The following is a 20249-nucleotide window of genomic DNA, read 5'->3' as shown; positions in this document are numbered from 1 at the left end:
ATTTCAGACTAATAAGCATCACTTCCAGGTCCAAGTTAATTCTTTTATGAATGGACATTATCTTCAAAAAGAGAGTGGAAGTCATATTTTAAGATAACATTCAGATAAAACAAAAAAGCTGTTTAATTTCCTAAAGGCAGTGAAATTTTAAAGCACAGTGAATTTGAAAAATAACCACACCATTTTTGTTTTAAACTGTTTTTTTAAAGGTTCTTTAGAATAAGCTTTTTCTTCAAATTCCCCATTATTCAATCTTACATTCTGAATCATATAAATAGAATTTTAACTTCACGGTAAACCACTAAGTATCTTTTGAAGATCTCTTTAACAAACTAGTTGCTTTGAGAGGACACTAAAATTAACAGATTATCTAAAGACATAACTTACATTGGGTTTGGAAATAGATTTTTTTTTTACCTTTTTTTTGTGGGAGGAGGTTAGAAACAGATTTTTATAGTTCAAAAATATTTAGAACCCTCCACACTGAGATCAATGTCCAACTACAGTTTTTATTCTGATTTAGTTTAATTTAAAATTGGGTGTTCTGCATTCAAGTAATTATGACTACAAATCAACTGAAAAATAGTGATATGTTAAATATCTTTACAATTTTCTTTATGTATAAGTCCAAAATATTTAAGCAATTGGCTTAGGTCTTAACAGAAAAAAACCTGGCATTATTGTCTTAACAAACCCAAAAAAGAATGTCTTAAAGAAACTAAGGAAACATGTCTGTGAACATTATTATTATTTTAACATGGTAAATCATATCACCTATTCAGATGACAAAGGAGTTCATGTTTATCAATGTATGTTTTGTATATTAAAGTATCTTAGCACTCCTAATTAAAAATGTGAAAAATATTAAATTACAATGACTGCACAGACTTCATTGGCTTTGAAATATACTGCTGTTCAGGAATGTGTTCTTTCTCCTCATCTATAAAAATGTATTATCAATCATCCAATGGATTTCCCCCCACCTTAGACTCATCAGCAATCAGAAGGCTGAGATGCCATGCTGAGCTGAACTGCAGCAGGCTTCACCCTGAGCACATCCCTGCGGATGAAGTGACCTCAGGAGCCTGTATGGGCAACCATCCTCCGACCTGTGACTGAAGCAGGAACTCAACTGGATGTCTCTCACCCACCACTCACATCTTCAATGACTAACAGACCATTAACTGCACAGGTTCAGTGTCAAACATTTACTTTACTAATTTCCTGAAGTATAACCATTAACTACCTGCATTTTGACTTTTCAAAGAGCTTCATTAGCTGCTGGAATCTTTCTGAGACCTGAAAAAATTTTAAATGAGGATTAATTTATAAATACCTCAATAATTTTTTTTATCTTTGATGAATATTTTCACAAAACATCTAAAGGCAGAGAAAGTTACCCTTAATAATAAAGAGATAAAGTAATATTTCAAAAAACAAAATATCTTCCAAATAAAGGTAATTACTAGTTTAACTTCTCAATATTAAACTTACTATCAATACAATAGAAGATTGTATCAGTACAAAACTGTCTGAGATCAAATAAGTAAATGATGAGACAACAGAAAATAAGAATTAGGATTGTTCCAAGCTTCTTCCACAATCAGCAAGTTTTTAACAGTCCTACATGAAGAGCTATACTTTCAAAGAAGCTGGCGAATAAATATCTATATATTTTAAACACATTAAAAAGTATGTAACAGAGATGTAAACAGAGATGTAAAAATTGGGTAGTTACCTGATAAGGATTTTTATTCAACTTGGCAGCTAAATGAGAAAATGTTTTCAAAGATGGCCCTCTTTTCTGACACTCCAATAAAATTTCCCGGTCATCATTTCTGAAGGGGGAAATATGTTATTTAGTTTTTGTAGATTACAACAGACAGGTAACAAAAATTCCACTGCCTTAATGTCTACCAATAAGAGTTGACATTTTTATTAAAACCAATTAAAAAAAGGAAAAAGTGTATATATGAAAATATGGACAATGGTTATCTCTGAGAAATAAAAGAATATGGCTGATTTTAATCTTTGAGTTCATACACATTTCCCAAATTCTCTAAAAACAAATGTACTAATTTATTTTTCTAATGACAAAACCAAAAGATTAAAAAAATTCTACTGTTAGTGTGTACAGTACTTAAAACCTAGGGCTAAAACATGATTACAGACTTAACAAACAAGAACCAAGAAGTAAAATAGAATCCAGATCTTCTAATCTCCAGACCCCTGCTTTTTCTACATGCTCTAAATCAGTGTATGTTATTATAATCTCTGAGACTTTACGATCTCTGCAGGCTACCTGAAATGAAGGCATAGAGGACTGAGGTATTAAAACTGATCACCAATTTCAATAAAATTCAGCCTCCCTCATTACGCACCCTAGTCAAGGTTGGAGATCATGCACCTCTGGTTCAATGGTTCACAAATGTGGTTACCTTTATACACAAAATGAGGTATTTAAATCAGTATTCCTTTAAAAGTTCACATAAAAGTCAAAAAATCTGTTTATGAAACTTTTTGAAACTTCTAATTTAGGGGGAAAACTCAAATTACAAACATTCACACTATTGTCTTATTCACCATGTGTCATTCCTCCTTTCTAAAATGTGCTTATACCAGATTCCTTAAAAATCAAAGAATTTTTCTTTTTCATGGAAAAAGTAAAGTTAAAACAGAATGAAAAGTTCTGTCCATGGTGTAACACACATCCCTGGTTAAGCGCCACTGCTCTACACTGTTCTACTGGACTGCTGGGCTATACCCTAGAATGTACCTTCTATCAACTATGGCCTCTTTTGAAGTAAGTCATCACTTTCCTTATTTTAGGATGGGATAAAACTATGATGACATGACAGATTTCTGGTATCTCAAATTTCCTGGTGATTTAATAGTTTTATAAGATTCTTACCTTGTCCATGAAACTATAATTTTTCCCTTCTTTTTAATAACATTCTTTGCAGAAAGGCTTGTAAGAGAAGTGTCAAGTGCTGATGTATCCTTAGTGCCTGGGCTTGCCTTTAATGATGAGGGATCTTTAGTAACTGCAGGGGCCTTTTTCTTATTGGCTTTCTTTCGGTGACCTTCACCATCCTCACCAGAGTCTTGGGTAATTTTCTTGGTCTTTTCCCTACTGGGTAAGTCTGTTTCCTTTCTCTGTTTTTTGTGAAAAGAATCATTTAGATCAGAAGGGTTTTTTCTCTTTTTGTGAGCATTATCCAAAGCCCCAGGCAACTCTGAACTATTAGAATTTGATACTGCCTCTGATTTTGAATCATCCTTTTTCACTTCACCCAAACCAGGGGATTCCGAGGTTAAGTTGATACTGGCTACCTCCACGATGCATTCCAGAGGCCCGTTTGCCACTTCCACCTTCTCGTCCTTAGCATTCTCTTCATCTATACATATCACCTGACACCCCAAGTCTTCAACAGCTAAAGCAGGATCGTTATCTTCATTTTTACTGTCACTTGAAACATCTTGTGTCAAATCAATAAAAGCATCTACAGTATCAGGCTGCATACTGGCTAATATGGGGGCATTTTGGTCCAAATTGTCTTTAGAACATCCTAATTGATCAATATTTAAAACTGTTACGTCTATGAATTCCCCCAAGTTTTTGGTCTCTGTTCCTGGATCTTTTGTGAGGTCTATATATGTGTTTGGAAGATGATGCTCAATAGAATGTGGAATTTCTTCCACTGGAGGCAATTCTTCAATGCTTTCGGGCCCTTTTCGTTCCCATACTTGATGCAACTTGAAACATTCTTCAGCCACATCAGTACTATGATCCACTTTACCTGAAGCATCTTTAAGAAATTCATATATATCAGGAACCTCTGTTTGTATCACACAGTCCTGTTCTTCACAAGCTAGTTTACTGCTCTCAACATTTTTACTGGAACTTTTCAATTCCTCCGCTGATTTAAAAATTCTGTCCTGACATGAAGTATATTCTTTCTCTGCTGCTTCATCAGCTTCCTTTTCCGTTCTGGGTGAAGATTCATCGGCCACCACGTTCTGTTTAAGGCTCTGTGAGGTAGATGGTGTCGTATGCCGTATTTTCACAATGAAGTGATCATTAGACTTTTCCATTATGACAGCATGCATGGGTAAATTAGGGTGGTACTGGAAGCCTGGAGCAACAGACCGGTTTGTCCATGATGAAGAACAACTTGATTTACTGCTTGAATTATCAGATTCCAAGGCTAAATGAATATCCTGTTCAGATGCATCCTCTTCCTCAAGTAAGGCATCTTCACTAAAATGGGCACTAATAACTTCTTCAGGAGTTGAACTAGACAAAGCTTCTGGCTTTAAGAAACTGAGATGACCATCTGACTTCAGAGGTGATGGGACTGTTAAAGAGACTGCTAGATCTTCAAGAAGTATGGAAGAGATGCAGGGCTTGCTCTTTTCTGAACTACATACATTATCCTTACTTAAAGCTATGTTAGTGGACACTTCAAACATGCAATTTTCATCCAACACATCAGGATGAACTGGCAATGAAAGCCCTGAAGACAGTGATGGACCTTTCTCAGATGAGAGTAATGACCAATTATCATCACTAATCATCTTAGGACAGGGAGAGACCACCCCTGTAACTAGCTCTTCTGTTGTACAAGCTGGTATAGATTCACACTTAAGACTCTCTAGCAGCTGTTTCTCTGGTGTCTTTAACTCCCACTCACTTTTTTCATTACAGTTAACACTGCTGTCCAAAAGATCAGAACCCTGTAACAAACTTTTAAATATTTCTCCCATCTGTGCATCACTCACTAAATTAAAAGTAAGGCTAGATGCTTGCTGCTCAGTAAGAATCTCAAAACTGCGTTCTGGCTTCAAAGCAGCGTGCTGGGACGTCTGTGTGTCCTCCATGGTGCTGGCTTCAATTTTCCCCAGCTTTGGAGTGCCCAGACTGTTTGGTTCCAAGGAGTGATCTTTGGATTGAGGGTTCTTAATATTATCAGAGCAAGTGTTAATATTTTTTTTAATGTCATGCTTTACTGTGTTAATGTTGGAATTATTTTGCTCTTGATGTTTTTCCTCGGATTTTTTACATCCTACTAATGACTTACAGTAGTCAGAATCTTCTGATTTGGAGGACTTCTCTTTCAACATTTCTTTGCTGGAGTTATCTCCATTCTTCTTCTGACAATTTGAATACTGTGCTTTCTCTTTATGTATCTTTTCAAGTTTTCCTTCATCACTGTCACTGCCAAAGTTTATAGAGTCACAGAACTTTATTAAGATTTTCTTAAGCTTTGCAAACAAATAATCAAGTTGTTCATCTACAAACTTCCAGAGTTTTTTTTTCATATCTGGTAACTGCTGTTCAAATAAACGATCCACTATGCCATTCTTTTTAACTTGCTGAAGTTTGGATTCTATAACATCACAGAGATTCTTCTGTAAAGTAGCCACTGACTTAGAGATTTTGGATAAGTTAAGGTGTTTAATTAGTGATGTAAAACTCAAAATTGCTGACTCAATAATTCTATGAAACTGTTTTAATGAAAATTTTACCTTGAATTTCATGTAATTTTTCCTTACATGCTTTCTTATCGTCCGTAACATGTGCATAACATCTTGGACAGAAGAGGGTGCAGCAACAGTTGGAAGTGTTTTTCCCAGGCCGGAAGTGCTCACTGACCTATCTTTCTTTTCAGTTCTTGCAGATCTTCTAGATTCACTCTGTCTTTTATTCCATTTGCTTTTGGTCTGATGGGTTTTCACAGATGGTACCTTCCTATTGTCTTTACCCAAATGCACAGTACTTTTCCTACTTCCTGGGCTAGTCTTTGTGTTTTGCACTTCAGCAGAAGCTCTGGGGTTGGCACTTTTTTCACAACTTTTTTGTGATTTAGATTTTTCGCTGTCACTTATAATTTCTCCTTCTTCTAATTCATCTAAAGATGAATCCTTGTGGGAGTCTGCTTCTGGAAATTTGTCAGATTTGCCAGTTGGCTTTTGATTTTCCTTATTGAGATCAGACTGACTCTTGGAGGTAGGATGAGCTGAATTTGGTGGAAACACATCTGTGGAAGAGAAAAGCGCAGTACAGTCATGTAACTATTGAGTCTTAGTCATTTGAAATTTCCATACTAAATACAACAAAAAATGTTAGGCAATTTATTATTTTAATAGCTTTTTTTTTTTTAAAGCAGAATGTTAATGCCTAATAGTTACTCATCTCATTGGTCTTTACTGGATCTCAGAAGATGCCTGACAATAGTGATAGTGTAGAGTTTGGTCATTTGGATAATCATCAACCAACTGTTCAGGTATCTTTACTTCATGTTAGCAGCATAATCTACTCTATGCCAATTGATGGCTTTTAAACAAGAAAAATATATCTGAGAGCAAGCAAAGAGCATTTTAAACAATCTGTCCTACCACTCCCTTTTTAAAAATCAGAATAAATAAGTATAAATAAGAATTACCTAAATCTAGACTAAAGGCTCACACTACATTTCTATTCGACAATGGGGTTCTGAATAATATGTTAATTACATTATCAAAAGAAAAGCACTCATTCATCTTGCTTACTATTTTACATTCAAAAAGGTAAGTTATAAGAGATAATATAAACTATTACCTTTATGATGATTATTATATAATGGAACTTGAGATGGGCTTTCCAGTCTAAGAACTTTTGCTATGGGTCTCACCGGACTATTGAGAGGACTGATAGCTTCTGGAATAGGTCTCAATTGAGTAAGGTCAATGCTCAGAACCGAGTTCTCATCATCATGATATACTGAGTTTGTTTCACCAATTTCCATTCTGTGGTCCATTAACTCAGTTTGCTGAAGTGAAGATTCTAGAGTCTCTTTAGGTAAGCAAGGCTCCAAATGACGAGACTTACTTTCAACCAGTGGTGGATCTACAAGAGAAGTCTCACATTTTGGTTTATCATCTTCTGAAAGGACTACTGGCAAAATGCCAGCTTCTTCAATTGACGGCTGCAAAATGCTCTCATTGGATTTGGTCACTTTTGTTGAAAAAGCCTCCTTCATTTCTATATCTTCAGAAATACTACAAGAATTTAAGTCATCATTTCTTTTGGTATCTGATTCCAAGCCAAAGTTTTGAGGAACATTTGTTTGTAATGTGTCCACCGCCACAGGAACTGCTGCCGTTGCCCCACTAGTAATGGTTTGTTCTATTTCTGTTGATGATGGAAATGAGGATTCTGTTTGTTCCATTTCCACAGGGGCTGAGAAGGAAGTCTCTGTACCACAAATGGGCATGTCACAATGCACAGAATTCTCAACAGATTCAACTAACAATCTATTTTCTTCTTCTATATTCCTTTCTGAAATACTGGTCCTGGGTTCAGATGCTGCTGAAGGAGCATCCTTTGGTTCCAATAACTCTAATTTGGTTTCCTCTATGATATGTTCACCAACAGAAGGAACACATGTCACTGTTTCAGTCTGCACCAAGGACTCCAAATCACATATGTCACTGGATTTGGGAGTATTGGTTATTTTATGTTGATTATCCTGAGAAACAGGCTGCTTTTTAGCAGGAGAAAGAGTTAAGTTCAATTTTTCCATAAAACTCAACTTGAAGTCTTTGTTTTGTGGTTCATTTGGACCACTCTCAGCTTTCATTGCAAGTTCTTTATTATCTGCTCCTTCGGAAACATCATTAGAGGCTTCAGCTTTGTCATTTTTTGGCTCATTCTGTCTCTTTAAATCAGTAGTAGTTTTCTTACTTTCTCTGTTAGTCTTCTGCAAATGTTCTGTAGGTATTCTTTTTTCATTTCTCATATGCCTGTTTTCTTCTCTGCTCTCTCGTTCTCGTTTCCTCTTATCTTCAGTTCTATGCCTTTCTGCTCTTAAAGGGGTATTTTCCCATTGGTGCACAGCATCAATGTCCTTGGAGTCAACGTGTTTGTGAGTTTTACTGGTTGAAAGGGAAGACGGACATCTTCCTTCTTGAAAACTGTGGTTACTTACAGCCCTGTCTCTTTTACAATCTTCCCTCCCTCTTCTCTCTTCTAAGTGGTATTTATTTGAATTATGAGATTTTGCTATTTCATTCTTGGAATGAGGAAGTGATGGTCGTTCAGATCTTCTCCAATGATCCTGGTCTTTTACTACTGATTTAGGTTTTTGATCACCTTTTCTCTCTTCTTTGTCTTGCAATTTAAGTTCTTTCCTACTTATATTTTGTGATCTTTCACTTTGTCTTTCAAGTTTTCTGTCACTTTGAGATTCTAGTCGAGTGTGTGATCTGTCTCTAGAGCTCTCTTTGTCCCAAGAAGAGCTAATGCGTTCATTTTTATAATCCAAATCTATGTTACTTTTAAACTTAGAATTTTTGCTTTCAGCCTTTGGTTCACCTTTACCGTGTTTCTCAGGATGTCCTTGTAGCCTCTGACTGGCTTCCATGTTCCTTGGTTCACCATCACTACAGCTGCTGTTTAAGTCTTTTCGTATTCTCTCAGTCCCTCTGCTATACTGGCTATGTCTACTATCTTTTCTCCCTCTTCTATTCTCCTCATTTGAACTACCCTCACCAACTTGATAGTGGGAACGTGACCAAATGCCATTGGCACAGTGTTTTTCATTAGATATAGGCAAATGCGAAGTGCTCTTTTTTTCAGAATGTGATTTTCCTTCCTTTTCAAGGTTTGGCAGTGAAGTGCTATGATGTGCATCTTTAGAAACATCATTTTTCACTCTGTGATCAGTCTTTGAACAATCATCCAAATGGGGTGACTTGGATTTAAGATCTTTTATTTTAACTATATCCGAAGTCCTTGAAGTTTTATGATTATTTCGAAAATGTGGAAACTTGGACAATCTATTGACAAATAGAAATTAGCAACAAAAAACCAAAGTTAGTTGCTTTTTAACAATCCAAATTTTAACCATGTGTGATACACTTTAAAATTTGGGAGCCCACATAATGGCAAAACTTATTTAACTTTGTATAAAGGAGTGAGTAATAAGAATTTACCAACTTCCAAACAGGCCATTTTTAAAATAAGGAACTCTCTTTCATTTGCTTTGCTCAAACAAAGCTTGGAGGAACTCTCAGCTCTATCCCAGCACTTGCAAGTGTCTTTCAGACTTCCTTCACCACAGGCACATGACTCCCAAACTAATCACAAATTCACTTCTTCCAGAACGTGTGTCATACTTAGTAAATTGTATAGTCCTAGCCCACAGAGCTTGCAACACATATTTAACTCCATACTAAATGAAATACTATCGTAAGTTTTATTTTAAAATATACCTTCACATTAAACGCTTTCCAAAGTTTACACTGTTAAATTTTCACCTCATATTAGTATTTCCATTTTTTCTATTAAACATGAACTTTCAACAAAATGATAAATATTTACAATTAGAATACTAGTTAGAGCTTACAAATAAAAAGTGCAAATACTTGACAGAATATTTATTAATGTATAACCACATATAACAATCTAACAAAATAATTCTTATCATTTGTTCACCCAGTTTCTCTGCTACCCAATCACACATCATACTCCTCCCCTAAAAGATTTAAATATATATAAAATTTCCATAACATTTCAGAAACCAATCTTATACTGGTTGCACTGGTGGAATTTAGGTTAGTAAACACACAATCATCTTTATTTTCAAAAGGCCTAAATAAAATGCTTTATAATGTCATATGGTCCACACATAGGATCATCTTCTTTCACTCTTTAATTTTTTATTTACTCAATAAATAATGAGGACCCAAAGACATGGTCTTACTCACAAGAAACTTAGTTTAGTAGAAGAGAAAAATAGTAATTAAGTAATCCCATTTATGATTTTTTAAAACTGCAAGTGTAAATGAAGCTACAAAAAGAAGAGGTTTGATCTAGTCAGTGAGAACAGATAAATATCCCCTGTGAAAGGATGTTTCTGCTGAGAACTGAGAATGAGTAGGTATTTAGCAGGTGAAGGAGAGAAGCATTTCAGGCAGTGGAAATAGTTCAGCAATACAGAGCTCATGGTGCAGCTAAAAATGCCAGAGATACATCAGAGCCATGATACCTAGGATAAAAGTAAACACTGAAGACAAGACCTGAAAAGTAGTTTGGGACTATATTGTGAAAAGTCTTGTGCACCAAGTTAAAATTTATGGTCTTTTATCTTAAGAACAATGAGAAGCCCACTGATGTGTTTTAAGAACATATCTTAAGAAAGGGATGGGATGGGGTGGTTCTGTGTAAATGTCCAGACTTGAGCTTTAGAAAGTGTCCTGTGGCTTTAAACTGAGATGTGAGAAATCAGAGGCTAGAAAGAGCAAAAGTGGAGGCAGAGATATGAGCACAAAGACTTCTGTCAGTTCAGATGAGAGCTGATGGTCAGCAACAATGGGAGATATGGAGAGAAATGAATGACTTGAAAGATTATAAAGACAAAAATCAACAAGACATGGTAATGAATTTGGATCTGAAAGATGACCAAGAGGTAAGTGTCAGTGATGACTCCCAGGCAGAGTGACTCTGTGTACCAGTTTGCCATGCAATCTCAGCATAATTATTACCAGCACCTCCTTCTCCTCTCAAAAGGACCCTAGTTTGGGCAATAAATCAAATGGTTATTCTACCCTGAGGTCTCTTTAGCTTGCACCTGCTGAATAAATGACGGGGAACCTAGGGAACCCACTGAACTAGGAACAACAGAAGAGGTTTGATCATAAATTCAGTTTTGGATGACGTGATTTTGAAAATTTTGTACAGATGTGAAGTAGTTATCTACATATAAATAGAACATTACCTAGTATAAGTAAGATTACATCATAAGAAAATACTGACAGAGAAAAGAAAGGACATAGGTTTAAGCTTTGAGGAATTCCAACTTAGCCAAGTACAGAAGAATAAATGTCAAGTTAGGAAGAAAACTAAGAATCATGAAAGCCCAAGGGAGAAATTATTTCAAGAAAAGAGGGTCAATTATGTCAAACAGTGTGTGAGGACAAGGTAAAACGAGAAGTCAGAACTATTTGATGAATTAGTAGTAGTTACACAGTTGTTTTGGTGGACTAACGGAGGAAGAGGTCAGAGTGGAATGGGTTCAAGAGTGAGAAGAAATAGGAAGTGGAGAAACAGAGACAGCAAGTTTAGATAACTGTTTTGGTGGTTTGACTATCAAGGGGAAGAGAGATGTGAAATTCTCTGGAGCAGAATATTGCCCTCAATGAGGGCGGGGGGTGGGGTGGAGAGAAAGGGAGAGAGAGAAATTGAGTGGAAAATCCATTTAAGAGGGAAAAGAACATACAACTGAGAGATAGTTAAAGGGTTTGTCCATTAACAAGGTATATGAGCACAGATGTCCTTTTGATATTTTAGTAATTTTGTGGCACCTAAAAGAAACCATGGCATATACCATCATCTTCTCAGGAGCAAAGAATACCAGAGCAAGATCCCAGAGTATTGTAAAACTGAATATATTCAGAGAGGCATGTGGCAATATTCTATTAATAATCATACAGGTGGGAGAGGGTATAGCTCAGTGGCAGAGTGCATGCTTAGCATGCATGAGGTACTGGGTTCAATCCCCAGTACCTCCATTAAAAAACAAACAAACCTAATTCTACATCCCCCACCAAAAAAAAAATTTTTTTTAAAAACCACAGATGTTACGATAATATACCATTAGAATATAGTGACTCTCAGTAAAACGCTAAATATTTAATAAAATGCATGATTTTTGTATCTTTCCACTCAAAGTTAAAAATATTCCGCATATCAACACCTTTGTAATTTATAAACAAATCCATACCCCTCAGTTATACCTTTGGTGAAGATTATTTATTTCTTCATCCTTGCGGTTTATTTCCACTCTGGCAGTTTTGATAAGTGCTGAGATATTTTTCTTAAGAGACTGGTTTTCATTTTTTAAGCTGAAATTCTAAATACCATAAAATATATTTAATAAAACATATCTACAGGCTTATTAAACACTATTATTTATAATAGCTAATGATTATTGACTGCTAACTACATGCTAGGCATCAAATATTTTATCTTATGCATTCTCAAAATGGTCCTAGGAAAAGTGCAATCACGCGCATTATACAATGGGGAAGCTGAAATTCAGAGAAGAAAACTGGCACCAGAGAAAGGCCTTACATTTAAAGTGAAACTACTTAAAACTGGGATCAAAATGAAAAACCAATAAATAACAAGAAAAAAGCTCTGCCTGGTTCATTATTTTGAAAATGATAAAAATTTCATTATATTTAATAATTTGTAGGTTTAACTTGCAACAATGTACGAATTCTCAGATGAACAATGAATAAATTGAAGATTGACTTGTTCTTTGGGGGAAAGGGAAAAGAAGAGAAACAACTCTACTAAAAATTAAAAATCAGAACAAGACAGGACATTCTTGATTTTTTGCAGCATGATCACAAAAAAAGTCACTCTGGCAGAAATTGTGACAGCATCACCATTTTCCCCCATCAGCCATTCTAAATCTTCCCTCCTCAAACCATTCTCTTTAAACCACCTGATTACTCTCTATGAATTTTCTATTATTTAACTATTAATTAGTCTAAGAGATCATTTATGTCAATATCATTTAACAAATCAGGCAGTTTTCCTATATCAATTTTATTGATACTGAAAATAATACATATTTTATCAGATTTGCTATTTCATTTAATACTTAAAAAAAGTTTCCTTATAAACTGCAAACCCTTTAACATTTTAATTTCCAACAAAATTTTTTTAATTAAACTTCGATTTTAAAAGTTAATAAGGCAAAAGAAAATATTCATTATAATCCCACCTGTGTCTGTATTTCCTTAAACTTTTTCATCAGCTCTTTCATTTGCAGCTGACATTTTCCATATTCTACCTGCAGCTGTGAGATATAAAGAGATCAAGCATCATTCTAAATTATTTTCTTAGCTTAAATGGCATTTCAAAATATTTCAAACTTTGCAAATCAACCCACAAAGAAGGGGAGATGAGGTCTATTTCTACTAACATATATTTAGTTAGATTACTGGTTTTCAAAGTTGAGCCTGGTGGAGGAGGGTATAGCTTAGTGGTAGAGTATGTGCTTAACATTCACAAGGTCCTGGGTTCAATTCCCACTACCTCCATTTAAAAAAAATAAATAAACCTAATTACACCCTCCAACTCCTCCAAAAAAAAAAAAACAAAAACAAAGTTAAGCCTATCAATAACGCATTTTGTTTAGTTTCATGTTCAATCTCCAAACCTTAAAATTCAAATAGGGTAGAAAGAAATTTATCTGATTGAGGTCTTGGGACAATTTGTAACTTAGTACAAATCATGAAAAGATGAAATATTTTATCATACTGATTACCTGTTGAGATTTTATATATTCAGACATTTTAATTAATCAAGCAAAACTGTAATTAAATTTGGGCAAGCATTCAGAAAATATTGTTTTAAAATGTAGATGTGAAGGCAGAAACTGATTTAAGTATTCTTTTAGTCTAAGAGCTACTTCCTAAGCACAAAATGTTTGTTCAATAGTAAGCTGATGCCTGTACTTCAGGAGCTACAAAGAAGCGAAATAACTGTCTTTAATAATTCTGGCAACCCGTACATCATTATATGTTGCCTCCTTTGCAGTTCCTTCTTCAGTCAGGATTTCTTCATATAAATCCAAACAATTTCTGGATGGTACACAGGATTTGGAAGCATTGTCTAAAACAAACAAAACCCCTCACATTAATATATGTATTTTCAGATGCCATGAAATCTCTATCAAAATTCCAATGGCATTTTTCATAGAAATGGGAAAAACAATCCTAAAATTTGTATGGAACCACAAAAGACTATGAAAAGACATAGCAATCTTGAGAAAGACGTTCAAAGCTGGAAGCATCACACTTTCTGATTTCAAATTATAATACAAAGCTTTAGTAATCAAATCTCTATTTTATTGGCATAAAAACAGACACATAGATCAACAGAACAAAATAGAAAGCCCAAAAATAAACCCACACATATATGGTCATAATTTATGACAAAAGAGCCAAGAATATACAGTGAGAAAAAGGACAGTCTCTTCAATAAATGATATTGGGAAAACTGGACAACCACAAACAAAAGAATGAAACTGGACCTTTATCTTACAGCATACACAAAAATCAATTAAAATGTATTAAAGATTTAAACATCATGGGTAAGTTTCTGAACACTGGTCTTGCCAATCATTTTCTGGATTTGACACCAAAAGCAAAGGCAAACGCAAAAATAAACAAGTGGTACAACAACTAATGAAAAAGCTTCTGCACAGCAAAAGAAACTATTAACAAAATGAAAAAGCAACCTACCAAATGGGAGAAAATATTTGCAAATTAAACATATATTATATATCAGATAAGAAATTAATAACCAAAGCATATAAAGAACGTACACAACTCAACAGCAAATAAAAAAAAAAAATGGGCAGAGGAACTTGATAGATATTTTTCCAAAGACATATAAATGGCCAACATGAAAAAGTGCTCAACATCACTATTTATCAGGGAAATGCAAATCAAAACCACAATAAGGTATCACCTCACACTTGTCAGAATGAGTATTATCAAAAAGACAACAGATAACAAGTGTTGGCAAAGATGAGGAGAAAATGGAACTCTTGTGCACCATTAGTGGGAATGTAAATTGTTGCAGCTACTATTGAAAATAGCATGGAGGTTCATCAAAAAATTAAAAATAGATCTATCATATGATCCAGCAATCCCACTTCTCAGTATACCTCAAAAGAAAATAAACAGGATCTCAGAGAGATATCTGCACTCTCATGTTCACTGCAGCGTTATTCAGAATAGTTAAGACATGGAAACAATCAAAGTGTCCAACAATGGATAAATGGATGAAGATGAGGTGTGCCATGTGTGTGATGGAGTATTATTCAGCCACGAAAAGGAGGACATCCTGTCATTTTCAACAGCATGGATGAATCTTGAGGGCATTATGCTAAGTGAACAAGTCAAGAAAGAGAAAAACAAAATACTATATGGTATCACTAACATGTGGAATATTAAAAAGCCAAATGCATAGAAACGGAGGCTAAAATGATGATTACCAGGGATTGGGGGAGAAGAGGAGATGTTGATCAAAGAGTACCAACTTCCAGCTATAAGATGAGTAAGTTCAGCATAGTGATTATGGTCAATAACACTATATTATATAATCGAAACTTACTAAGAGAATAGATCTTAAAGTTGATAATTATGTGACATTATGCAGTGTTAGTTAATGACATGGAGGTAATCATTTTGCAATATATAAGTGTATCAAATTAACACACTGTACATCTTAAATTTACATAATGTTATATGTCAATTATATCTCAATAAAGAGGGGAAAAAAAGAAAAATATACATGTTAAACTTTTTGATGTTGTATTTATCTCAACCTAAAGGACTATGCATTGTTTCATCTCTTGCATTTCATCCACATTTATACTGATTTCACAGATTACAGTCATAAAATCAATTTACCTAAAACGCTATGTCAACAAATCAGGTGTAAGGATCATATTTGTTTGACGCTTCAAGAAATTCGATTACAGAAAAGTTTTCTAATTTGGAAAGGTCATTAGACATTTTGCATATCACACTCCTCCCAATACATGAAAATATTTATAGCAACTACCCTTTTCAAAAGGTCTAATATCACGTAGCCTGTGATAGTAATATATGTACAGATACCACCACCAGTTGCATTTTCAATGGTACAAAATATTTCTGCACAAGGTCCAATTAAATCTGAGACCTAGATGAATAACAAACCTATGGGCTAATTTATTTTCTTGATCAAGCTGTGGGCAAGAAAATAATGACCTAAGAATAATCATTTCAAAGAATGATTAGGAGCTTGTTCAGGAGTTATGAGTTACTCCTGGAATTAGTAACAACAAGATAAACACTTACAATAGATTGACCAAACAAAAGTCTTTTATTATAGAATTTACATACCAGAAACAGCACTGTCCAACTCAGCATATATGTCCAAAGAACCTTCATCATTATTTTTAAGAGGAGAAGCTGCAAAAAACAAAACCAGAAAAAACCCCAAAGATTAGTTAAAATTGACTTCATGCACTTAATGAAAATTTTCCATTCCTACTCCAAAGGACCAGAAAGACTAACCTTGCACCAAAAAAGAAAAATTTTTACAAGTTTTTATACATCCTTATAAACACAAAGGTCTAAGTACACAGGTTTAGACTTAAAAACTCACTTTCAAAAGCATCCTGATGGGAAGGTTCCAACTCCTATAGTAGCAAAGTAGTTTCTATCATCCTGCAAATAACTATAAACTCTAAACAAATATGAAAAGCTATCTGTAGTCAATGATCTACCACTAGCCTTATTGTGGTGATCATTTTGCAATATATACAAATATGGAATTATTATATTGTACATCTGAAACTATTATGTTATATGTAAACTGTACCTAAATTAAAAAATAAAAGCTATCTGAAGAAATAGAGAGCAACCCAAAGCAGGCAAAAACTGGAGGGGGAGACAATATCTGAAAGATGAAAACAGCACTGCGTGAATTCTCTATCCTCCTTTTATTACAATTTTTGGTAGTGGGATAGGCCCTAGTTGGAGTCACACTGGGCAGTGAAAACTCAGATGCAAACTTCCAGTCCTAATAGCCTGAAGAACCAGAGGAAAAGCGCTGGGCGTAATAACAGTAAGAAAGAGAAGAAGTCCAGAGGAGATACAGAGGAGATTCTACAAATTGTGTCCAAATTTGAGACCCCCAAATCACACAAGTGAAGGTTAAAACTTCAAAAAGTCCAAAAGTGTTCTGCTAAAGATAAAACAAAGTTGGACAGAGAGTTCAGCTGCTATTCAACACAGGGAAGACAGAAGATTAAGTTCAGTCAAGTTAAATACCTGATAAAATTAAAAACAGCACTTTTCAGAGGAATATAACAGAATCCAATGTCTCTATAACATTCAAAATGTCCAATACAATCCACAATTACTATACAGGAAACTTTGGTAGAGAAACAGAAACAACTACAAAAACCAAATGAAAATTTTAAAACTGAAACTACAACATCTAATTGAAAAAGAAATTCACTGAATGTGCTTGACAGAAGAGCCAGTCAATGTGAAGATAGATCAATAAACTGGGTAATCTTCAGATTCCCCAATCTGAGGAACAGAAAGATTGAAAAAAAAAAAAAAAAAAAAAAAAAGGAACAGTCTTAGTAACATACAGAGTATCAAAAGTTCTCAGATTTTATATACCTGGAGTACCAGAAGAAAAGAGACAATGGGGAGGAAAATCATACTAGAAGGATACTAGAGGATACTAGAAGGACAAAAATGGTAATAACTGAGTGAATATAAAAGACTAGTATTTCACCTTAATTGTTTTTAATTCCTCTTAATTTAAGATACACAACAGTTTAAAATATAAATTATAGCACTGTAGTGTGGGGTTCATGACATCATAAAGGGGTGGATGGAGGTTAAATGCAACCATATGTACAAGATTCTGTATCTTACATGAAAAGATACTTATATTTTAATAAGTACACTGCAAAATTTTAAAGATGTACACTGCAATCCCTTGAGCAACCAATTATAAAAGATAATGCAGAGAGGTATAGCTGAAAAGTTAATATGTAAATTATAATGGAGTTCTAAAATATATTCCAATAATATTTGAAAGAAGCAAGAAAATCGGAAAGGAAAAAAACTGATGACACAAACTAAAGTATTAAAAAGATAACTCTAAATCCAATCACAGTAATAAAGGACATTATTGGTTTAACTGATAAAACTGGTATAAAAGAGGTAAATTAAATAAAATTACTGTATCACTGTTAAATTTACTGAAATTGGTAATTATGCTGTTGTTATGTAAGAAAACTAAAAACTAACTTTTTCTTATGAAATATACACTGAAGTACTGGGAAGTAAAGGACCATAATGTATACAATCAAATGGGACAGGAAAAAATTATGTGTATGTTCAAAGAAAAAAGCATGTGCACAATGTTAAAGCCACTGGCATAAAATATTAATTAACAAGCAGTAAGCTCAGAGGAAACCAGGTGAAGGATTCTTTGCTTGTTCTTATTCTTTCAACTTTTCTGTAAGTTTGAAATTACAAATATAACAAGAGAATATTATGAAAATGTTACAGGAATAAAATTTTTCTGAAATCACGTTAACTGGTAAAAAGTAAAATGTACTCTATGTATGTTGTGACTATCAAGAAATGTACCCACGTGGACAGGAACTTGAGTGAAAACAAGCAATATGCAATACAAAAACAGCCATTTCCAACAAATGAGATTAACAATATAGTTTTGTCCTTCAAAATAAGAGTTGCAGATGTGATAAATGTTAACTATTTGTGAATCTAGGTGAAAAGTAAAGGTGTTCATTATATTATACTGTCCATTTTTCTGTTGGTTTAGAACTTTTCAAAGAAAAAATATCATAAGAGAAATACATAGCAGCATAACAATTTGAAACCACATAAGCAAAATAATTAAATAACACCAAAAACCAAATAACACTACCCAGAGTGGTTATGATGGCCATATTTCATGTAAATCCTTCCAGGTCTATAGATATTAATTTTAAAAAACATATCTTAAGCAAAATAGAAGTCTACTAGACATGTTTTCATTCTGCCCTTTTCATTCTTTGGCATAGTAATCACAATTCTGATCACTAAACACACATTTGTGTTCTCAAAAAATTTAATGAGGTTTTCATAGCATAATTATAATTAAGACAAAAGAATTAGATAAATGCTATGTCAGGATTTGGAGGTTTAAATTCTGTATATTACTAAAAATGTTTCCATTTCATGAGTGTATTTTACTATCAGGTCTTGGTTATCTCTTTCAAACTAATCTATTTGTGACCGTCAATTTTCCCCTGAACAACAATAAACAAGCACCACTGCATTCTCTAGAAGTATTAATGTCAAGAGTAACAAATACCTATCTTATATTTTTTGATATAACATTAAAAATCATCACCACTTATATTAACAAAGATGTTAATTTCATTACATTTAAGAGGCCTGGAAGCATTAATAATAAGAAATCTCACTTACTAAGCACTTTCTATTTGCCGGGCACTTTATTGTACTAACTGTATGGGGAGAAAAAGTTGATAATGACAGTGTTTTAAATGAGAATAAGTAAATGATTTTGTAATTAAATAAACAAATTTAGAAAGATAATTAAAATAAGCTCTTACCAGAAAAGACATCATATAAACTTGTTCCATCACCATTGTCATCATCTGCTGCCATGATCCTATTTCCTTTTGATAGTCACCATCTAAAGTATTAAATATAAATATTCTCCACTGTTAAAATCAACCTCACAATTCAGAGATTAAACTTAGCTTTACGTTCAAAAGCAACTTTCAAATTTGGACACACTCATAAAGTTTACTCTATTGTGATTAAAAAAAAAAAAAAGTCAAACATTTCCCAAAAGCAAAAATTATAACAAAAATCTTAAGCTTGCTGATATGGTCAACCCGTGTCACAAAGTAAATGATGCTAATTTTAAAAAATAGACCAAAATACAAATTAACTTTTATACTAAAATAAGCCAACTATCGTACTAAATAAGCACAACCATATGCTGAGTTCTGTGAATCCTCTTGGCAAATCATCAAACCTGGGGGTTGATCTTGGGGACTCTGGACACACATGTTTTCACCCATAAGGGAGTAAGATGGGCAAAGAGCAAAGTGTGATACTATACTATATTGGTAAATGTGTGGGAAAAGAAGTGCTCTCATAAATCACTCAAGTACGCTGGAACAAGTTCTATGGAGGCAATGTGGCAATAGCTATCAAGTTTTTAAATGCAAATAATCTGACCCAACAATTTCATATCTAGCAATTTGTTCTAAGATATACAAGCACATGACCACAAAAATGTATATACAGGAATATTCAATGTAGCGCTGTTTATAGCAAAAAGACAGGAAGCAACGTAAGAATCCAAAGCAGTTTAAAAAAACCTGATTTATCTGACATTCTACACTCTGCCCATAAAACTTGTGAAAGTTGCCTATGGTCAATGAACTATGGCCACTGTGGCTACTTGAGGTCATTAAGGGTAACTGCGCCTGCATATTTTTGCTCCCACCAACTGAGATATACACTTACAACAACAGGTGCATTTATTACCAAATCCAATTATGCTTATTTTCTTATTTTTCTAAGTAGTAGTAAGATGAAAGATTACATTACCAAAGGGAGTTATT

The 20249-nt window shown here is 34.0% G+C and overlaps 1 protein-coding gene across 4 annotated transcripts in view; it reads right to left on the bottom strand.

The window, feature by feature from the left end:
• The window catches only part of CASP8AP2 (caspase 8 associated protein 2), a 44477-nt gene that overhangs the window by 11779 nt on the left and 12449 nt on the right, over positions 1 to 20249 (bottom strand). For 3 of the 4 annotated variants that reach the window (XR_012508731.1, XM_074368619.1, XM_074368620.1), the window contains exons 2-10: positions 19224 to 19306; positions 15955 to 16023; positions 13569 to 13669; positions 12777 to 12851; positions 11779 to 11894; positions 6602 to 8820; positions 2912 to 6041; positions 1739 to 1838; positions 1247 to 1299 (exon numbers count right to left, since the gene is read on the bottom strand). Coding sequence is in view for 3 of the 4 variants with exons in the window: in XM_074368619.1 (XP_074224720.1) it covers positions 1247 to 1299; positions 1739 to 1838; positions 2912 to 6041; positions 6602 to 8820; positions 11779 to 11894; positions 12777 to 12851; positions 13569 to 13669; positions 15955 to 16023; positions 19224 to 19278 (5918 nt within the window). In the remaining variant the exon portion in view is untranslated. Of the gene's footprint in view, positions 1 to 1242; positions 1300 to 1738; positions 1839 to 2911; positions 6042 to 6601; positions 8821 to 11778; positions 11895 to 12776; positions 12852 to 13568; positions 13670 to 15954; positions 16024 to 19223; positions 19307 to 20249 lie in introns of those variants that run through there. The other variant, XM_010948929.3, reaches the window with a different exon arrangement.

The sequence above is a fragment of the Camelus bactrianus genome, chromosome 8, assembly GCF_048773025.1.
Source record: "Camelus bactrianus isolate YW-2024 breed Bactrian camel chromosome 8, ASM4877302v1, whole genome shotgun sequence".
NCBI lineage: Eukaryota > Metazoa > Chordata > Mammalia > Artiodactyla > Camelidae > Camelus > Camelus bactrianus.
Note: the sequence above shows the minus strand (reverse complement) of the source record. Positions and strands in the feature narration are given on the sequence as shown.